This window comes from Coregonus lavaretus (genome assembly GCF_964263955.1).
Source record: "Coregonus lavaretus genome assembly, chromosome: 5".
Classification (NCBI taxonomy): domain Eukaryota; kingdom Metazoa; phylum Chordata; class Actinopteri; order Salmoniformes; family Salmonidae; genus Coregonus; species Coregonus lavaretus.
The window spans coordinates 74,928,346-74,944,769 of record NC_139992.1 but is presented as its reverse complement, the minus strand read 5'-3'; the positions used below and the strand labels follow the sequence as shown (position 1 = coordinate 74,944,769).

General features: G+C 41.8%; 1 protein-coding gene across 3 annotated transcripts in view; it reads left to right on the top strand.

Annotated features, from left to right (window-relative positions):
* The window catches only part of LOC311129690 (DDB1- and CUL4-associated factor 6-like), a 75,808-nt gene extending 60,027 nt beyond the window's left edge, over positions 1 to 15,781 (top strand). For 2 of the 3 annotated variants that reach the window (XM_084162092.1, XM_084162091.1), the window contains 6 exons: positions 76 to 484; positions 2,217 to 2,355; positions 2,560 to 2,716; positions 14,212 to 14,300; positions 14,720 to 14,825; positions 15,268 to 15,781. In XM_084162092.1, coding sequence (XP_084018218.1) covers positions 76 to 484; positions 2,217 to 2,355; positions 2,560 to 2,716; positions 14,212 to 14,300; positions 14,720 to 14,825; positions 15,268 to 15,326 — 959 coding nt within the window. In that variant the 3' untranslated portion in view covers positions 15,327 to 15,781. The remainder of the gene's footprint in view (positions 1 to 75; positions 485 to 2,216; positions 2,356 to 2,559; positions 2,717 to 14,211; positions 14,301 to 14,719; positions 14,826 to 15,267) is intronic. The other variant, XM_084162093.1, reaches the window with a different exon arrangement.
* Positions 15,782 to 16,424: the final 643 nt, after the last annotated feature.

Genomic DNA, 16,424 nt, shown 5'->3' with positions numbered 1-16,424 from the left:
CTAGACAACTGTTCAGTTCTTGAGCCTCATACTGACCACATCACTCTCCCTTTCTCTCTCCTCCTTCAATACCAGCAGCTGCAGCTATTTTAGAGCCCTCAAGCCGGAGCAGGGCTGCTACTCCCCATACAGACCCAGTGTGCGAGGCTGGGGATGCCTCCGCCTCCTCCTCCAGCACCAGCACCCAGGGCTACACGCCCGCCCAGGCCCCAGCACAAGCCTCCTCTGTGGGGGAGAGTTTGACTGCCTCGCCCCTGGAGAGGAGCCATGGTGTGGGTGCAGAGGACACCTCTGGGGGGTGCAGGAGAGAGCAGCCTGCTGGGGAGGGGGGGCATGGGGGTCCAACAGGACCAGGGGGGCAGGGGGTTCCAACGGGACCGGGTGGGCAGGGCCAACCCTCCCGTAGTAACCAGGACTCAGACGACAGTGATGACGACCCAATTCTTATCCCCTCAGCGAGGTACAGAGGAGGACAGGGGCAGAGGTACGGACTACAGCACGGCAGCTCATACACACACACACACACACACACACACACACACACACACACACGCACACTATTTTGATGTATATTTTCTCCTTGTCGTGAGGACTCCTTTTCTCTTGTTCTGTGTGGTTTATTACAATTGATGATTCTGCTATACACATAGATCTAATTTCAGGGGATCAGCGGTAGGCGATAGAATGATCAGGTAACGTCTGTGTGTCGACTACTAAAACATAATAATAATAATAATAATTAGTCATTTAGCAGACGCTCTTATCCAGAGCGACTTACAGGAGCAATTAGGGTTAAGTGCCTTGCTCAAGGGCACATCGACAGATTTTTCACCTAGTCGTCTCGGGGATTAGAACCAGAGACCTTTCGGTTACTTGCACAACGCTCTTAACCACTAAGCTACCTGCCGCCACTAACATCTAACCTGCAAGGAGTGCAGTGCTCATAGAAAAACTCCCATGAGTCCAAGCAACCCCCTGAGACTACTGTAAGTCTGTACCTAGAAGGCGTGGTGTTTGTAGTTTTCACCAACATTATTAAGCCTTGTGGGTGTGAGGGGCACTGTTGCGGAACACTAATGGTGTGAGCATGCATATGCATGTGTGTATCACCACCACCATTTGCTAAGAGGATAGCTATTAGCTACTTCATCCCTGGCAGGTACCTAGTGATGTCGCCAGGGTAAAAGGCAACACCAGTGATGCAACAGCCAATGAATGAATGAATGAATGAAGCCCTACAATCCCTGGAGAAAATGTAGATGATGCCTATTGGTAATATAGCCAGCTTAGACTAAGCTTATTCATTGTTTGCACACAACAAGATTGATAGGATAATATATATATATATATATATATATATATATATATATATATATATATATATATATATATATATATATATATATATACTGTATATACACTGAGTGTACAAAAACATTAAGAACACCTGCTCCTTCCATGACATAGACTGCAGCTGAATCCAGGTGAAAGCTATGATCCCTTATTGATGCCACTTGTTAAATCCACTTTAATCAGTGTAGGTGAAGGGTAGGAGACCAGTTAAAGAAGGATTTTTAAGCCTTGAGACATGGATTGTGTATGTGTGCCATTCAGAGGGTGAATGGGTAAGACAAAATATTTAAGTGCCTTTGAACAGGGTATGGTAGTAGATGCCAGGCACACCAATTTGTGTCAAGAACTGCAATGCAGCTGGGTCCTTCACCCTCAACAGTTTCCTGTGTGTATCAAGAATGGTCCACCACCCAAACAACACCCAGTCAACATGGGCCAGCATCCCTGTGGAACGCTTTCGACACCTTGTAGAGTCCATGCCCGACAAATTGAGGCTGTTCTGAGGGTAAAGGGGGGGGGGGGTGCAACTCAATATTAAGAAGGTGTTCTTAATGTTTTGTACACTGTGTGTATAGATAGATTGGCTACAGTGAGAAGTCAAATAATTACATTCCCCTATCTACAGTATGTGTAGGGTTGTAATAGACTGGTGACAGTCAGTTAGCTTGGCATGAGGAATATTGGCAGCTTGAAGCTGATTCTTTTTCCATGTGATGTTTTGGTTGGTTCAGTATCATCGAGGGGTGAATCAGCATGACGCTCAGTATTCACTTCCCTCTCTGCAGATATAGAGTGAAAGATATTAACTGTCAATACTGTATATAACTTCTGTGTGTCTCTTTCTGTCTCTGCGTGTGTCACAGACGCTCCGCTGCGGCCCGTATCCAGGAGCTGTTTCGTCGGAGGAAGGAGAGGAGAGAGATGGAGGAGAGCGAGACCCAGAATATCAGGAGACCCTCAGTCAAAATGGTCTACAAGGGACACCGCAACTCCAGGACTATGGTACGCTAATCTTCACTTCCAACTTTGGTTACTTCTGGTCCCTCTTTTACAGCTGATTCTAGATCAGCTCACCCCTACCTGAGCCCGTACTGAAAACATCATGCAATGTACAATACACTATACTATATATAAGTACGTTTCGAGATGCTTTGAAAGCATTTAAAATTCCTTTATCTACGCCAATGCTTTGTGTGTTGTCTGTAGATTAAGGAGTCGTGTTTCTGGGGGAACAACTTTGTGATGAGCGGTTCAGACTGCGGACACATCTTCATCTGGGACAGACACACGGGGGAGCACCTGATGCTGCTGGAGGCCGACAATCACGTAGTAAACTGCCTCCAGCCACACCCCTACGACCCCAGTGAGTTGTATTTATTTTGTATTCCTTATTTTACCAGGTCCGTTGACTGAGAATACATTCTTATTTACAGCAATGGCCTGGGGAAAGTTACAAAACGTAGTAAAAATATTAGTTAACATTTATAAACAAGCAAAAAAACAAACACAATAAAAAATGTATAAAAATATGAGATCAAGCACAGAATCATAAGAAACAAACACATTCTCAGTGTTTTCCACAACCACATGGAGTAGTCAGCCAAATAGAAAAAGTAGCCAGCCGTGCTCCCCGGGCCCAGGTTAAGAACTTTATGCCGAACAAGCTCTATTTTGGTGGCCTCTGGTACATTCCAATGCTAGAATGTATTTGTATTTTCAACCAGCAACTATCAGAAAATAACACTGATCAGATTTTTCACACTTTTACAGTGTTAGTTTTATCAGCTGTTGTACAATATGATATAAAAGACAGGAAAATCTGTATTTTGACTTAAAGAATCCTTTTAAGAGTCTGCTGACTTCCACAGGTTTCAGGCTTCCTTTAAAGAGGCATTTTGTCAGCTATCTGCAATACAGGTATGATTGAAGAATGAAGCAGGTGTTAAACATTGTCTTTGCTACACAGAAAGCAGCAATTGACTCCTCCATAGTCAACACTTTGATTAAATCAGTAGACCTATATCAATATCTTTGAAAATACCATATAAGTATCATTAGCTTTTAAAACAATTCAATCTGTTTTCTTTTATCATATTTTGGACCAGAGTGAGGCGCTCTCTCCACTAGCTTACCCATTGTTCCTGCAGTGAGGAGGATTTCACCATCTTCAACAAATGTTTTCATAAGTTATCTGCAGATAATCGCCCAAAAGACTACCAGTATGCAAATTAGGGAGCAAAATGAACATCTCTCTTACCAATGCGATTTGGTAGGCTACTGACAAGTCATTTACTTTAACGTTACTGTCTGGCAAGTCCTGATGGACTACATATCGAAAATAAAAAATGATATATTTAGGTTACTTGTCCCGATGTGATACCAGGGACATATAATTATGTTGTATGATTTATGAATGGCAAAGATGTGAGATCGACTTTATTCAGTCAGTTCGACACCTTTCATAAACGATTAAAGCTTGCTGTTCGTCAATCAAAGCACAGTAAATAGCCTATGCACCACCACTCCGTGGCTGCATATGAAATACGCCAGGGTCCAACGTTAACTTTTTTTCCTCACTGGCCCAGTCAGTCCAGTTGGCCAAAAATCTACTGGCCCGAACATAATTTCTACTTTCCCGGACATGGTGTAATTCTTAAATGCATTGGGGTCATGCAGGGCACTCGCTAACTGTAAGTCGCTCTGGATAAGAGCGTCTGCTAAATGACTAAAATGTAAATGGTGTGGTTACACGTGGTCTGCGGTTGTGAGGCCGGTTGGACGTACTGGCCAAGTTCTCTAAAACGACTTGGAGGCAGTTTATTGTAGAGAAATGAACATTCAATTATCTGGCAACAGCTCTGGTGGACATTCCTGCAGTCAGCATGCCAATTGCACACTCTCTCAAAACTTGAGACATCTGTGGCATTATGTTGTGTGACAAAACTGTACATTTTAGAGTGGCCTTTTATTGTCCCCAGCACAAGGTGCACCTGTGTAATGATCATGCTGTTTAATCAGCTTCTTGATATGCCACACCTGTCAGGTGGATGGATTATCTTGGCAAAGGAGAAATGCTCACTAACAGGAAATAAGCCTTTTGTGCGTATGGAATATGTCTAGGATCTTTTATTTCTGGTCATAAAACATGGGGCCCTACGGGTCGCCCTGTCCTGCCCATAGGGATCCACCGCCCTGCAGCGCCCCAACCCAACACACCCCACTCAGCTTTAGGATCTTACTGAGACGTTCATTATTGGTTTCAAGTGTGTTAGGCCAAGGCCAGAGTGACTACCCACAGTACGGCAGACCCACAGGGCCAGGACTGAGCAGCCCAGCAGCTAGTGATTACCTAAATAGGTATCTCCCCTGATAAGGGCATGTTTTCAATCCAGACTCCTTTTGTCGTACTGTATTCCATATAAGGCATCCAGACCTTATGAAAGTTGCCCAGCATACCCTTAATCTTGTAATAAATCCAATCTAGTGATGCATAACTTGACATTTCTGTTATCCATTGTGACATTGTGGGAGGATAACCAACCTTCCAATGAATGGCAATGCATTGTTTAGCCGCTATAAATGCAAGATTACAACCAAATTATGATAAATGTACTATATTACGTATTGGATCACAAAAAAATACAATTTTTACATTACCATGTAGTTTACCAATAAAATGGTCTGATGGTGATGTGGATATACATTTACATTTACATTTACATCATTTAGCAGACGCTCTTATCCAGAGCGACTTATAGTTAGTGAATACATATATTTTTATACTGGCCCCCCGTGGGAATCGAACCCACAACCCTGGCGTTGCAAACGCCATGCTCTATCAACTGAGCTACATCCCTGCCGGCCATTCCCTCCCCTACCCTGGACGACGCTGGGCCAATTGTGCGCCGCCCATGAGTCTCTCGGTCGCGGCCGGCTGCGACAGAGCCTGGATTCGAACCAGGATCTCTAGTGGCACAGTTAGCACTGCGATGCATATCCTAAATGAAATAAATGATCTCACTCCAATACATTTTAATAGAAAGTTAGCAAAAATAGATTAGATCTTGCTACCATGGAAAGGTAAATACCTGTCAATTTGTGGAAAAATCACCCTGATTAACTCTTTAGTATTATCCCAGTTTACGTATTTGCTTATGGTCTTGCCTACGCCTAGCGAACAGTTTTTTTAATTATATGAGAAAAAAATATTCAATTTTATTTGGAACGGCAAGCCAGACAAAATTATTAAATATTAAAGCATCAGACCTATCACTAAAAGCTTCAGTCATACAAAAGTTATACTTAAATACGAACTAGTTCTCTAGCGAATTAGTAAGATTGTCTCACCCAATGTTCAAGAATGGCCTTTTTCCCTTTATTCAGATTACAACCTCTCACTTTGTTATTTGAAAAGGAAATAATCTCCCAAATATCACTATTTCTAAAACAAGCCATAGAAAGTTGGTTCCAATTTCAATTAAATCCTCCAGAAACAACAGAACAAATAATGCAACAAATATTGTGGTTAAACTCAAATATACTAATTGATAAAAAAAAACATTATTTTTTGACAAAATGTTTAAAAAAGGTATAATCTTCGTAAATGATATCATAGGTAGGACTGGTGGAGTTATGTCGCACATGCAGCTAACAAAAACATATGGAAATGTCTGCTCTACCCAAAATTACAACCAAATTACAACCAAATATTTTAAAATAATTGCAGCATTACTGCAAAAATGGAAGAGGAAAGCGGAAGGGGGAAAAAGTAAGGAACTTGTCTCTCGGCCCTGCATTAAAGAACATAATTGGTTAAAGAAAATTGTGATAAATAAAAAAAGTATAGCAGTTTAATTTAAGGACCAAAGGATTGACAGCCGTCCCATATAGATTGCAAAATAGTTGGGGAGAGATTTTTGATGTACCGATTCCATGGCATAGTGTTTATGAACTGATACGCAAAACGACGCCGGATTCAAAACTTCAAATTGTTCAATTTAAATTATTATATAAAATTCTTGCTACCAATAGAATGTTATTTATATGGGGGATACCATCTTCCCAGCTCTGCAGATTTTGCTGCGAAGAGACAGAATCATTAGATCATTGGTTTTGGTACTGTCCATTTGTAGCTTGTTTTTGGACACAGGTCGCAATATTTACCTGGAGCTAACCCTGCAGATAGCACTACTGGGTGATCTGAAACATCATAGTCAATTGATCAATAATATAATAATACTTTTAGCAAAAATGTTTATTTTCGATTTACAATCTGTAGAAACAATGAGAATAGAAAGGTTCAGAACCTTTGTAAAACATCACAGTATAGTTGAGAAATATGGCAAATAGAAATCCAATATGGATGGTGTTAAGAGATAGATGGGTGGTGTTGAAGGATGGGACTAATAACAACTAACAACAACTAATAACAACAAGATAACTAATGTAAAGCATACTGTGTCCATAATAAGTATATAGGTTGAGAGCTTTTGTGAAAGAGCACAGTTAGAAAGATATGGCATATAGAAGCAAACCGGATGGATATCATGAAAATGATCGGAGAGGTTGAGGGTAGAGGAAGTTCAGGAGTAAAAACTAACAACATAGAATTATTGTAAAATTGACTGTGTCCATAAAATGTATATACAGTGAGGGAATTAAGTATTTGATCCCCTGCTGATTTTGTATGTTTGCCCACTGACAAAGACATAATCAGTCTATAATTGTAATGGTAGGTTTATTTGAATAGTGAGAGACAGAATAGCAACAACAAAATCCAGAAAAACGCATGTCAAAAATGTGATGATTAAATTGATTTGCATTTTAATGAGGGAAATAAGTATTTGACCCCTCTGCAAAACGTTACTTAGTACTTGGTGGCAAAACCCTTGTTGGCAATCACTGAGGTCAGACATTTCTTGTAGTTGGCCACCAGGTTTGCACACATCTCAGGAGGGATTTTATCCCACTCCTCTTTGCAGATCTTCTCCAAGTCATTAAGGTTTCGAGGCTGACGTTTGGCAACTCGAACCTTCAGCTCCCTCCACAGATTTTCTTTGGGATTAAGGTCTGGAGACTGGCTAGGCCACTCCAGGACCTTAATGTGCTTCTTCTTGAGCCACTCCTTTGTTGCCTTGGCTGTGTGTTTTGGGTCATTGTCATGCTGGAATACCCATCCACGACCCATTTTCAATGCCCTGGCTGAAGGAAGGAGGTTCTCACCCAAGATGTGACGGTCCATCGTCCCTTTGATGCAGTGAAGTTGTCCTGTCCCCTTAGCAGAAAAACACCCCCAAAGCATAATGTTTCCACCTCCATGTTTGACGGTGGGGATGGTGTTCTTGTGGTCATAGGTAGCATTCCTCCTCCTCCAAACACGGCGAGTTGAGTTGATGCCAAAGAGCTCGATTTTGGTCTCATCTGACCACAACACTTTCACCCAGTTCTCCTCTGAATCATTCAGTGGTTCATTGGCAAACTTCAGACGGGCATGTATACAGTGGGGGAAAAAAGTATTTAGTCAGCCACCAATTGTGCAAGTTCTCCCACTTAAAAAGATGAGAGAGGCCTGTAATTTTCATCATAGGTACACGTCAACTATGACAGACAAATTGAGGAAAAAAAATCCAGAAAATCACATTGTATGATTTTTAATGAATTTATTTGCAAATTATGGTGGAAAATAAGTATTTGGTCACCTACAAACAAGCAAGATTTCTGGCTCTCACAGACCTGTAACTTCTTATTTAAGAGGCTCCTCTGTCCTCCACTCGTTACCTGTATTAATGGCACCTGTTTGAACTTGTTATCAGTATAAAAGACACCTGTCCACAACCTCAAACAGTCACACTCCAAACTCCACTATGGCCAAGACCAAAGAGCTGTCAAAGGACACCAGAAACAAAATTGTAGACCTGCACCAGGCTGGGAAGACTGAATCTGCAATAGGTAAGCAGCTTGGTTTGAAGAAATCAACTGTGGGAGCAATTATTAGGAAATGGAAGACATACAAGACCACTGATAATCTCCCTCGATCTGGAGCTCCACGCAAGATCTCACCCCGTGGGGTCAAAATGATCACAAGAACGGTGAGCAAAAATCCCAGAACCACACGGGGGGACCTAGTGAATGACCTGCAGAGAGCTGGGACCAAAGTAACAAAGCCTACCATCAGTAACACACTACGCCGCCAGGGACTCAAATCCTGTCCAGGCCCGTCTGAAGTTTGCTAGAGTGCATTTGGATGATCCAGAAGAGGATTGGGAGAATGTCATATGGTCAGATGAAACCAAAATATAACTTTTTGGTAAAAACTCAACTCGTCGTGTTTGGAGGACAAAGAATGCTGAGTTGCATCCAAAGAACACCATACCTACTGTGAAGCATGGGGGTGGAAACATCATGCTTTGGGGCTGTTTTTCTGCAAAGGGACCAGGACGACTGATCCGTGTAAAGGAAAGAATGAATGGGGCCATGTATCGTGAGATTTTTAGTGAAAACCTCCTTCCATCAGCAAGGGCATTGAAGATTAAACGTGGCTGGGTCTTTCAGCATGACAATGATCCCAAACACACCGCCCGGGCAACGAAGGAGTGGCTTCGTAAGAAGCATTTCAAGGTCCTGGAGTGGCCTAGCCAGTCTCCAGATCTCAACCTCATAGAAAATCTTTGGAGGGAGTTGAAAGTCCGTGTTGCCCAGCGACAGCCCCAAAACATCACTGCTCTAGAGGAGATCTGCATGGAGGAATGGGCCAAAATACCAGCAACAGTGTGTGAAAACCTTGTGAAGACTTACAGAAAACGTTTGACCTGTGTCATTGCCAACAAAGGGTATATAACAAAGTATTGAGAAACTTTTGTTATTGACCATATACTTATTTTCCACCATAATTTGCAAATAAATTCATTAAAAAATCCTACAATGTGATTTTCTGGATTTTTTTTTCTCATTTTGTCTGTCATAGTTGACGTGTACCTATGATGAAAATTACAGGCCTCTCTCATCTTTTTAAGTGGGAGAACTTGCACAATTGGTGGCTGACTAAATACTTTTTTTCCCCACTGTATGTGGTTTCTTGAGCAGGGGGACCTTGCGGGCGCTGCAGGATTTCAGTCCTTCACGGCGTAGTGTGTTACCAATTGTTTTCTTGGTGACTATGGTCCCAGCGGCCTTGAGATCATTGACAAGATCCTCCCGTGTAGTTCTGGGCTGATTCATCACCGTTCTCATGATCATTGCAACTCCACGAGGTGAGATCTTGCATGGAGCCCCAGGCTGAGGGAGATTGACAGTTATTTTGTGTTTCTTCCATTTGCGAATAATCGCACCAACTGTTGTCACCTTCTCACCAAGCTGCTTGGCGATGGTCTTGTAGCCCATTCCAGCCTTGTGTAGGTCTACAATCTTGTCCCTGACATCCTTGGAGAGCTCTTTGGTCTTGGCCATGGTGGAGAGTTTGGAATCTGATTGATTGATTGCTTCTGTGGACAGGTGTCTTTTATACAGGTAACAAGATGAGATTAGGAGCACTCCCTTTAAGAGTGTGCTCCTAATCTCAGCTCGTTACTTGTATAAAAGACACCTGGGAGCCAGAAATCTTTCTGATTGAGAGGGGGTCAAATACTTATTTCCCTCATTAAAATGCAAATCAATTAATAAAATTTTTGACATGTGTTTTGTCTGGATATTTTTGTTGTTATTCTGTCTCTCACTGTTGAAATAAACCTACCATTAAAATTATAGACTGATCATTTCTTTGTCAGTGGGAAAACGTACAAAATCAGCAAGGGATCAAATACTTTTTTCCCTCACTGTATGTATGTATGTATGTGAATATATATATATGCGAGAAAAAAAAAATATGGGGGATTGGAAGTGATGCAGACAATTACATTGATGGAAGTTACAATCTATCTGCAATATTAAAGCTGATATACCCCCTAAAAAAAAAGGAGAAACAAAAGCTAGGTTACAGAGTATCTTTTGATAATTCTCCAGTATCAACATTTCCAAGCAAACAAAAACAGGGAGAATCTGTAGACATGCTGAGATAAAAGAACATACTCTTTGCCAGAATTCAGCCGGCCTTCACAAGACCATAACATACAGTTGAAGTCGGAAGTTTACATACACTTAGATTGGAGTCATTAAAACTCGTTTTTCAACCACTCCACAAATTTCTTGTTAACAAACCATAGTTTTGGCAAGTCGGTTAGGACATCTAATTTGTGCATGACACAAGTCATTTTTCCAACAATTGTTTAGACAGATTATTTCACTTATAATTTACTGTATCACAATTCCAGTGGGTCAGATGTTTACATACACTAAGTTGACTGTGCCTTTAAACAGCTTGGACAATTCCAGAAAATGATGTCATGGCTTTAGAAGCTTCTGATAGGCTAATTGACATCATTTGAGTCAATTGGAGGTGTACCTGTGGATGTATTTCAAGGCCTACCTTCAAACTCAGTGCCTCTGCTTGACATCATGGGAAAATCAAAAGAAATCAGCCAAGACCTCAGAAAAAGAATGGTAGACCTCCACAAGTCTGGTTTATCCTTGGGAGCAATTTCCAAACGCCTGAAGGTACCACGTTCATCTGTACAAACAATAGTACGCAAGTATAAACACCATTGGACCATGCAGCCATCATACCGCTCAGGAAGGAGATGCGTTCTGTCTCCTAGAGATGGACGTACTTTGGTGTGAAGTGCAAATCAATCCCACAACAACAGCAAAGGACCTTGTGAAGATGCTGAAGGAAACAGGTACAAAAGTATCTATATCCACAGTAAAACGAGTCCTATATCGACATAACCTGAAAGGCCGCTCAGCAAGGAAGAAGCCACTGCTCCAAAACCGCCATAAAAAGCCAGACTACGGTTTGCAGCTGCACATGGGGACAAAGATCGTACTTTTTGGAGAAATGTCCTCTGGTCTGATTAAACAAAAATATAACTGTTTGGCTATAATGACCATTGTTATGTTTGGAGGAAAAAGGGGAAGGCTTGCAAGCCGAAGAACACCATCAGCATCATGCTGTGGGGGTGCTTTGCTGCAGGAGGGACTGGTGCACTTCACAAAATAGATGGCATCATGAGGAAGGTAAATGATGTGGATATATTGAAGCAACATCTCAAGACATCAGTCAGGAAGTTAAAGCTTGGTCGCAAATGGGTCTTCCAAATGGACAATGACACCAAGCATACTTCCAAAGTTGTGGCAAAATGGCTTAAGGACAACAAAGTCAAGGTATTGGAGTGGCCATCACAAAGCCCTGACCTCAATCCTATAGAACATTTGTGGGCAGAACTTTAAAAGCGTGTGTGAGCAAGGAGGTCTACAAACCTGACTCAGTTACACCAGCTCTGTCAGGAGGAATGGGCCAAAATTCACCCAACTTATTGTGGGAAGCTTGTGGAAGGCTACCCGAAACGTTTGACCCAAGTTAAACAATTTAAAGGCAATGCTACCAAATACTAGTTGAGTGTATGTAAACTTCTGACCCACTGGGAATGTGATGAAATGAATAAAAGCTGAAATATATCATTCTCTCTACTATTATTCTGACATTTCACATTCTTAAAATAAAGTGGTGATCCTAACTGACCTAAGACAGGGAATTTTTACTAGGATTAAATGTCAGGAATTGTGAAATACTGAGTTTAAATGTTTTTGGCTATGGTGTATGTAAACATCCGACTTCAACTGTATGCAAATATGTCCCCTTTTTGTGTTTTACACCTCCAGCAGAAGAATGACATTTCTTAGACCGAGTGGCACAGTGGTCTAAGGCACTGCATCGCAGTGCTAGCTGTGCCACTAGAGATCCTGGTTCGAATCCAGGCTCTGTCGTAGCCGGCCGCGACCGGGAGACCCATGGGGCGGCGCACAATTGGCCCAGCGTCGTCCAGGGTAGGGGAGGGAATGGCCGGCAGGGATGTAGCTCAGTTGGTAGAGCATGGCGTTTGCAACGCCAGGGTTGTGGGTTCGATTCCTACGGAGGGGCAGTATGAAAAAAATTAAAAATAATGTATGCACTCATTAACTGTAAGTCGCTCTGGATAAGAGTGTCTGCTAAATGACTAAAATGTAAATGTTAGTGCTTGTTATTCATTTTCACTGGCATATAGTACATTCTAAGGATGGTCTTAAACACTGTCTGAGATTATATGAACATGACTGGGAAATTCATCATAGTCATCATCAATAGCTTCTCCCAGGTCTTCCTCACATTTTAGTTTTACATGTTTTGTGTCATCGGGAAAAGCCTCTAGCAACCCTTAATACAGTTTGGAAATCAACTTTGGAGGTTTGTCGGACTGCCTTAAAATAGTTTTGATCTTTGAAGTATTTGCTGCACAGAGAGAATAAAGTGTTGTATCTGCAAAAGTTCACCTCAGCTCCATCAGACTGGTCTTCCCTGGCTGCCAGACCCTGCTGAGACCCCTGTCACCATCTGATCCTGCTAAGATGAGGCATGAAAAAGAATTACCTTGGTGTACATTTATACATTATATTAACCAAGAATAGAATCACTGGTTCAATAATTAAAATTACCATTATTCCCAGATCCCAGACTGTAGCTTTAAGCTTAAACTACTGCCGTGTAGCTACTGTAGGCCTACCCATCAACTCAAGATGGAACTTTGTATACATTCACTGATATTGTAATAATATAATGCAAAATTCACCTGAGCTCCGTAGACTGGTCTTCCCTGGCTGTCTGACCCTGCTGGGACTTCTGTCACCATCTGGTCCTGCTATGACATGATGAGCATAGTGTTGTGTACCATGACCGTGAAGCCTGTAGAACTGTTTATTACTGTGTCAGTGTGAAAAGTAGGGAACTAGCTAGGGAAACTGATAGATCAACAACGTTACATTGCTATACTGACTAACAAAAACTCACATTGCGCTGAAAAAATGTCAAAATATCGGTTTTCAATCGTTTGGCCGCTGGTTTCATCATTTGATTCAGGTCTGGTGTGATTGAGGCAAAGATAATAGCTAACCTTCGTCAACTTTTGGCTAGCTCTCTTTCTAACGGTACATCAACTGGAGAAAGCTAGCCAAGTTCATTTATTACAGCTGTTAGATATAATATAATCTAACAGCTGTAATAATATATTTCTATCTGACACATCGCTAGAGGCTAGCCCTCAGTTCCATTACATTATTCGTAAGTCATTGGACGAAGGCGTCTTCTGTACAAGAGCCCCGATGCTCAATCTGAACATTAACACGCGTCGCTTGCAGTACGGTTTTGGAAGCATAAGGACCTTATCTTTCATATCAGTGAGAAATAATATTAAATAAAAAAGTTGATTAAATTGAGCTGAACTTGCTGTGGTAGCTACTAGCTAGCTAATTCGTTCACCACAGTCGAGAGGGGATGAAACATTAGCTAACGTTACATATCTGTTACACTACTAGCTCAGCACTGGGAATAAACACTAGTTTAGTTTTTCTTCTTATGTTAAGTCAAAGAGCAGTTACCTTGTCAACTAAAGAGTAGCCCGTTCCTGCTCTGCTTGCTTTTACAACTCGGAGAAAGAGCGCAACACGTACACACTGACAGCAGCTGCCTCTGTTCAACTTTTCCCTTGCCAGTCCTAAGCCAGCCTTTCGGAAGCTTTGCCTTCACACAGCCTGTCCGCAAGCGCTGTTGGTGTCTGCCCTGTCCTAAATCTAGCCGGCTGAAACCGCCAAACAGCCTACCTGATTCAGAGGGGTTGGGTTAAATGCGGAAGAGACCTTTCAGTTGAATGCATTCAGTGGTACAACTGACTAGGTATCCCCCTTTAACTGTATGGTACCCTATTGCCAATAGTTTGCGTCTCCTGTCTGTTCCAGTTCTTGCCTCGTCAGGGATCGACTACAACATCAAAATCTGGTCACCTCTGGAGGCGTCGCCGTCGTTTAACAGAGTCCTAGCTGATGAGGTATGTTTGGTAAATGATTTATTCAACCTTAGTGGCAGATGGCAAGTAGACTGAGGTGCACTTCTCTGTCATCCAGTAGAGGGAGTGGATTCCCCACTGTGTGGGACTTCCCCATAGTCTGTCTGCTCCTCTCCATGAGCTCTCACAACAGCTGACTGGAGACGCCTTCCTCCCTGTACCCTCCCTCATCACCCCCTCTCTGTTCTCCCTCCTCCTCCCCATGCCCTCTTCTTTCTCTTTCGTCACCCCTTCTCCCTCTCTCACCAGTCCCACTCCCAACTCCAGTCAGTGATAGAAACCACATTTTCTTTGAAGCTTCTGACACAACAGAGATGATGAATTCAGAGATCAAATATAAGGTTCACTGGTATAATTCACTTTCACCCGCTCTCTTTCTCTCACACTTATTCTCCCTGTAGGTGATCACGCGTAATGAGTTGATGCTAGAGGAGACCAGGAACACCATCACAGTCCCTGCATCCTTCATGCTGCGAATGCTGGCCTCCCTTAATCACATAAGAACGGGTACACACACTCTGTTCAATTTTGCTTGTAGTTTTGTGATATTAACTATATTTTGGGGCTTTCGTGAATTGGTTGAAATTGTGGTTTGGAAAGCAGTTAGCCAATGAACCAATAGAAAGTGCATGTGGAAGTATTTATGTACTTTGGGACCCTTGAGCTTGGGCTGAGTAAACCTTTTACCACCGGGAGATTAACTGGTTCATTCACTCAATTACCAGCAACCAGTTATGATGCTTCTACTGCAGACCCCACAAGCTGGGTACAGTAGGAAATGAGATCTAGGTTGCGTTCATTAGACACAAAATGGAAGAAAACAGACTGAAGTAGTGTGGAACTACAAGAATCCAATAAGAAATGCACATTTTTGTTTTCCGGTGCCTTAATGAAAATGACCCAGGGGTTTATTACACACTCTCACTTAGTTTTTCCTTCCTTTCCTCAGATCGCTTGGAGGGCGACCGCTCAGAAGGCTCTGGACAGGAGAACGAGGATGAGCAGTAGCTGCCCGGACGCCATTTTATTTAAAAAATAATAAAACAAAAATAATTTTATTTTGCTCTATCACTTGAAGATCTTGAGATTTGTACAAGTGTTATGTAGAATATTTCCTTATCTGAGCATTAGTTACATTTGTAGCCCTCTTCTTTTTTAAGATGAATTTCGTACTGGTGTGTGTGTATGAGAACTGCATCTGAGAAAAATAACTGTGTGTGAATGCAAGCGCAAAGCCAGGCAATATATATATAAAGAGGGGAATATTATTTAGATGACTGGTGCGTGAGGATGTTTAAAGTGCAATATTATTTTTGTCAGGAGCAAATGAGCTTTGATCAGTGTTAAGGTGTGACATTTCTTATTTGTAGCGCAAGGCTGAGAACTCAAATGTTTATATACTGTACTTGCAGTTATGCATGTAAACATAATAATTATGCTTTAAATAAACAATTTTGTTGTTGAAAATGTCTAAGTATGTCTGTCTCAAAGGTATAAGTACAGTGCCTTCGGAAAGTATTCAGACCCCTTGACTTTTTCCACATTTTGTTACAGCCTTATTAAAAAATGGATTGAAAAAATAATCCTCAGCAATCTACACACAATACCCCATAATGACAAAGCGAAAACAGGTTTTTAGAAATGTTTTTTTTTTTTTATATATACTTATTTACATATGTATTCAGACCCTTTGTTAGGAGACCCGAAATTGAGGTCAGGTGCATCCTGTTTCCATTGATCGTCCTTGAGATGTTTCTACAACTTGAATGGAGTCCACCTGTGGGAAATTAACTGTGGATAAGAGCGTCTGCTAAATGACTAAAATGTAAATGTAAATGTAAATTCAATTGATTGGACATGATTTGGAAAGGCACACACCCGTCTCTATAAGTTCCCACAGTTGACAGTGCATGTCAGAGCAAAAACCAAGCCATGAGGTTGAAGGAATTGTCTGTAGAGCTCCGAGACAGGATTGTGTCGAGGCACAGATCTGGGGAAGGTCTGCAGCATTGAAGGTCCTCAAGAACACTGGCTTCCATCATTCTTAAATGGAAGAAGTTTGGAACCACCAAGACTCTTCCTAGAGCTGGCCGCCCGGCCAAACTA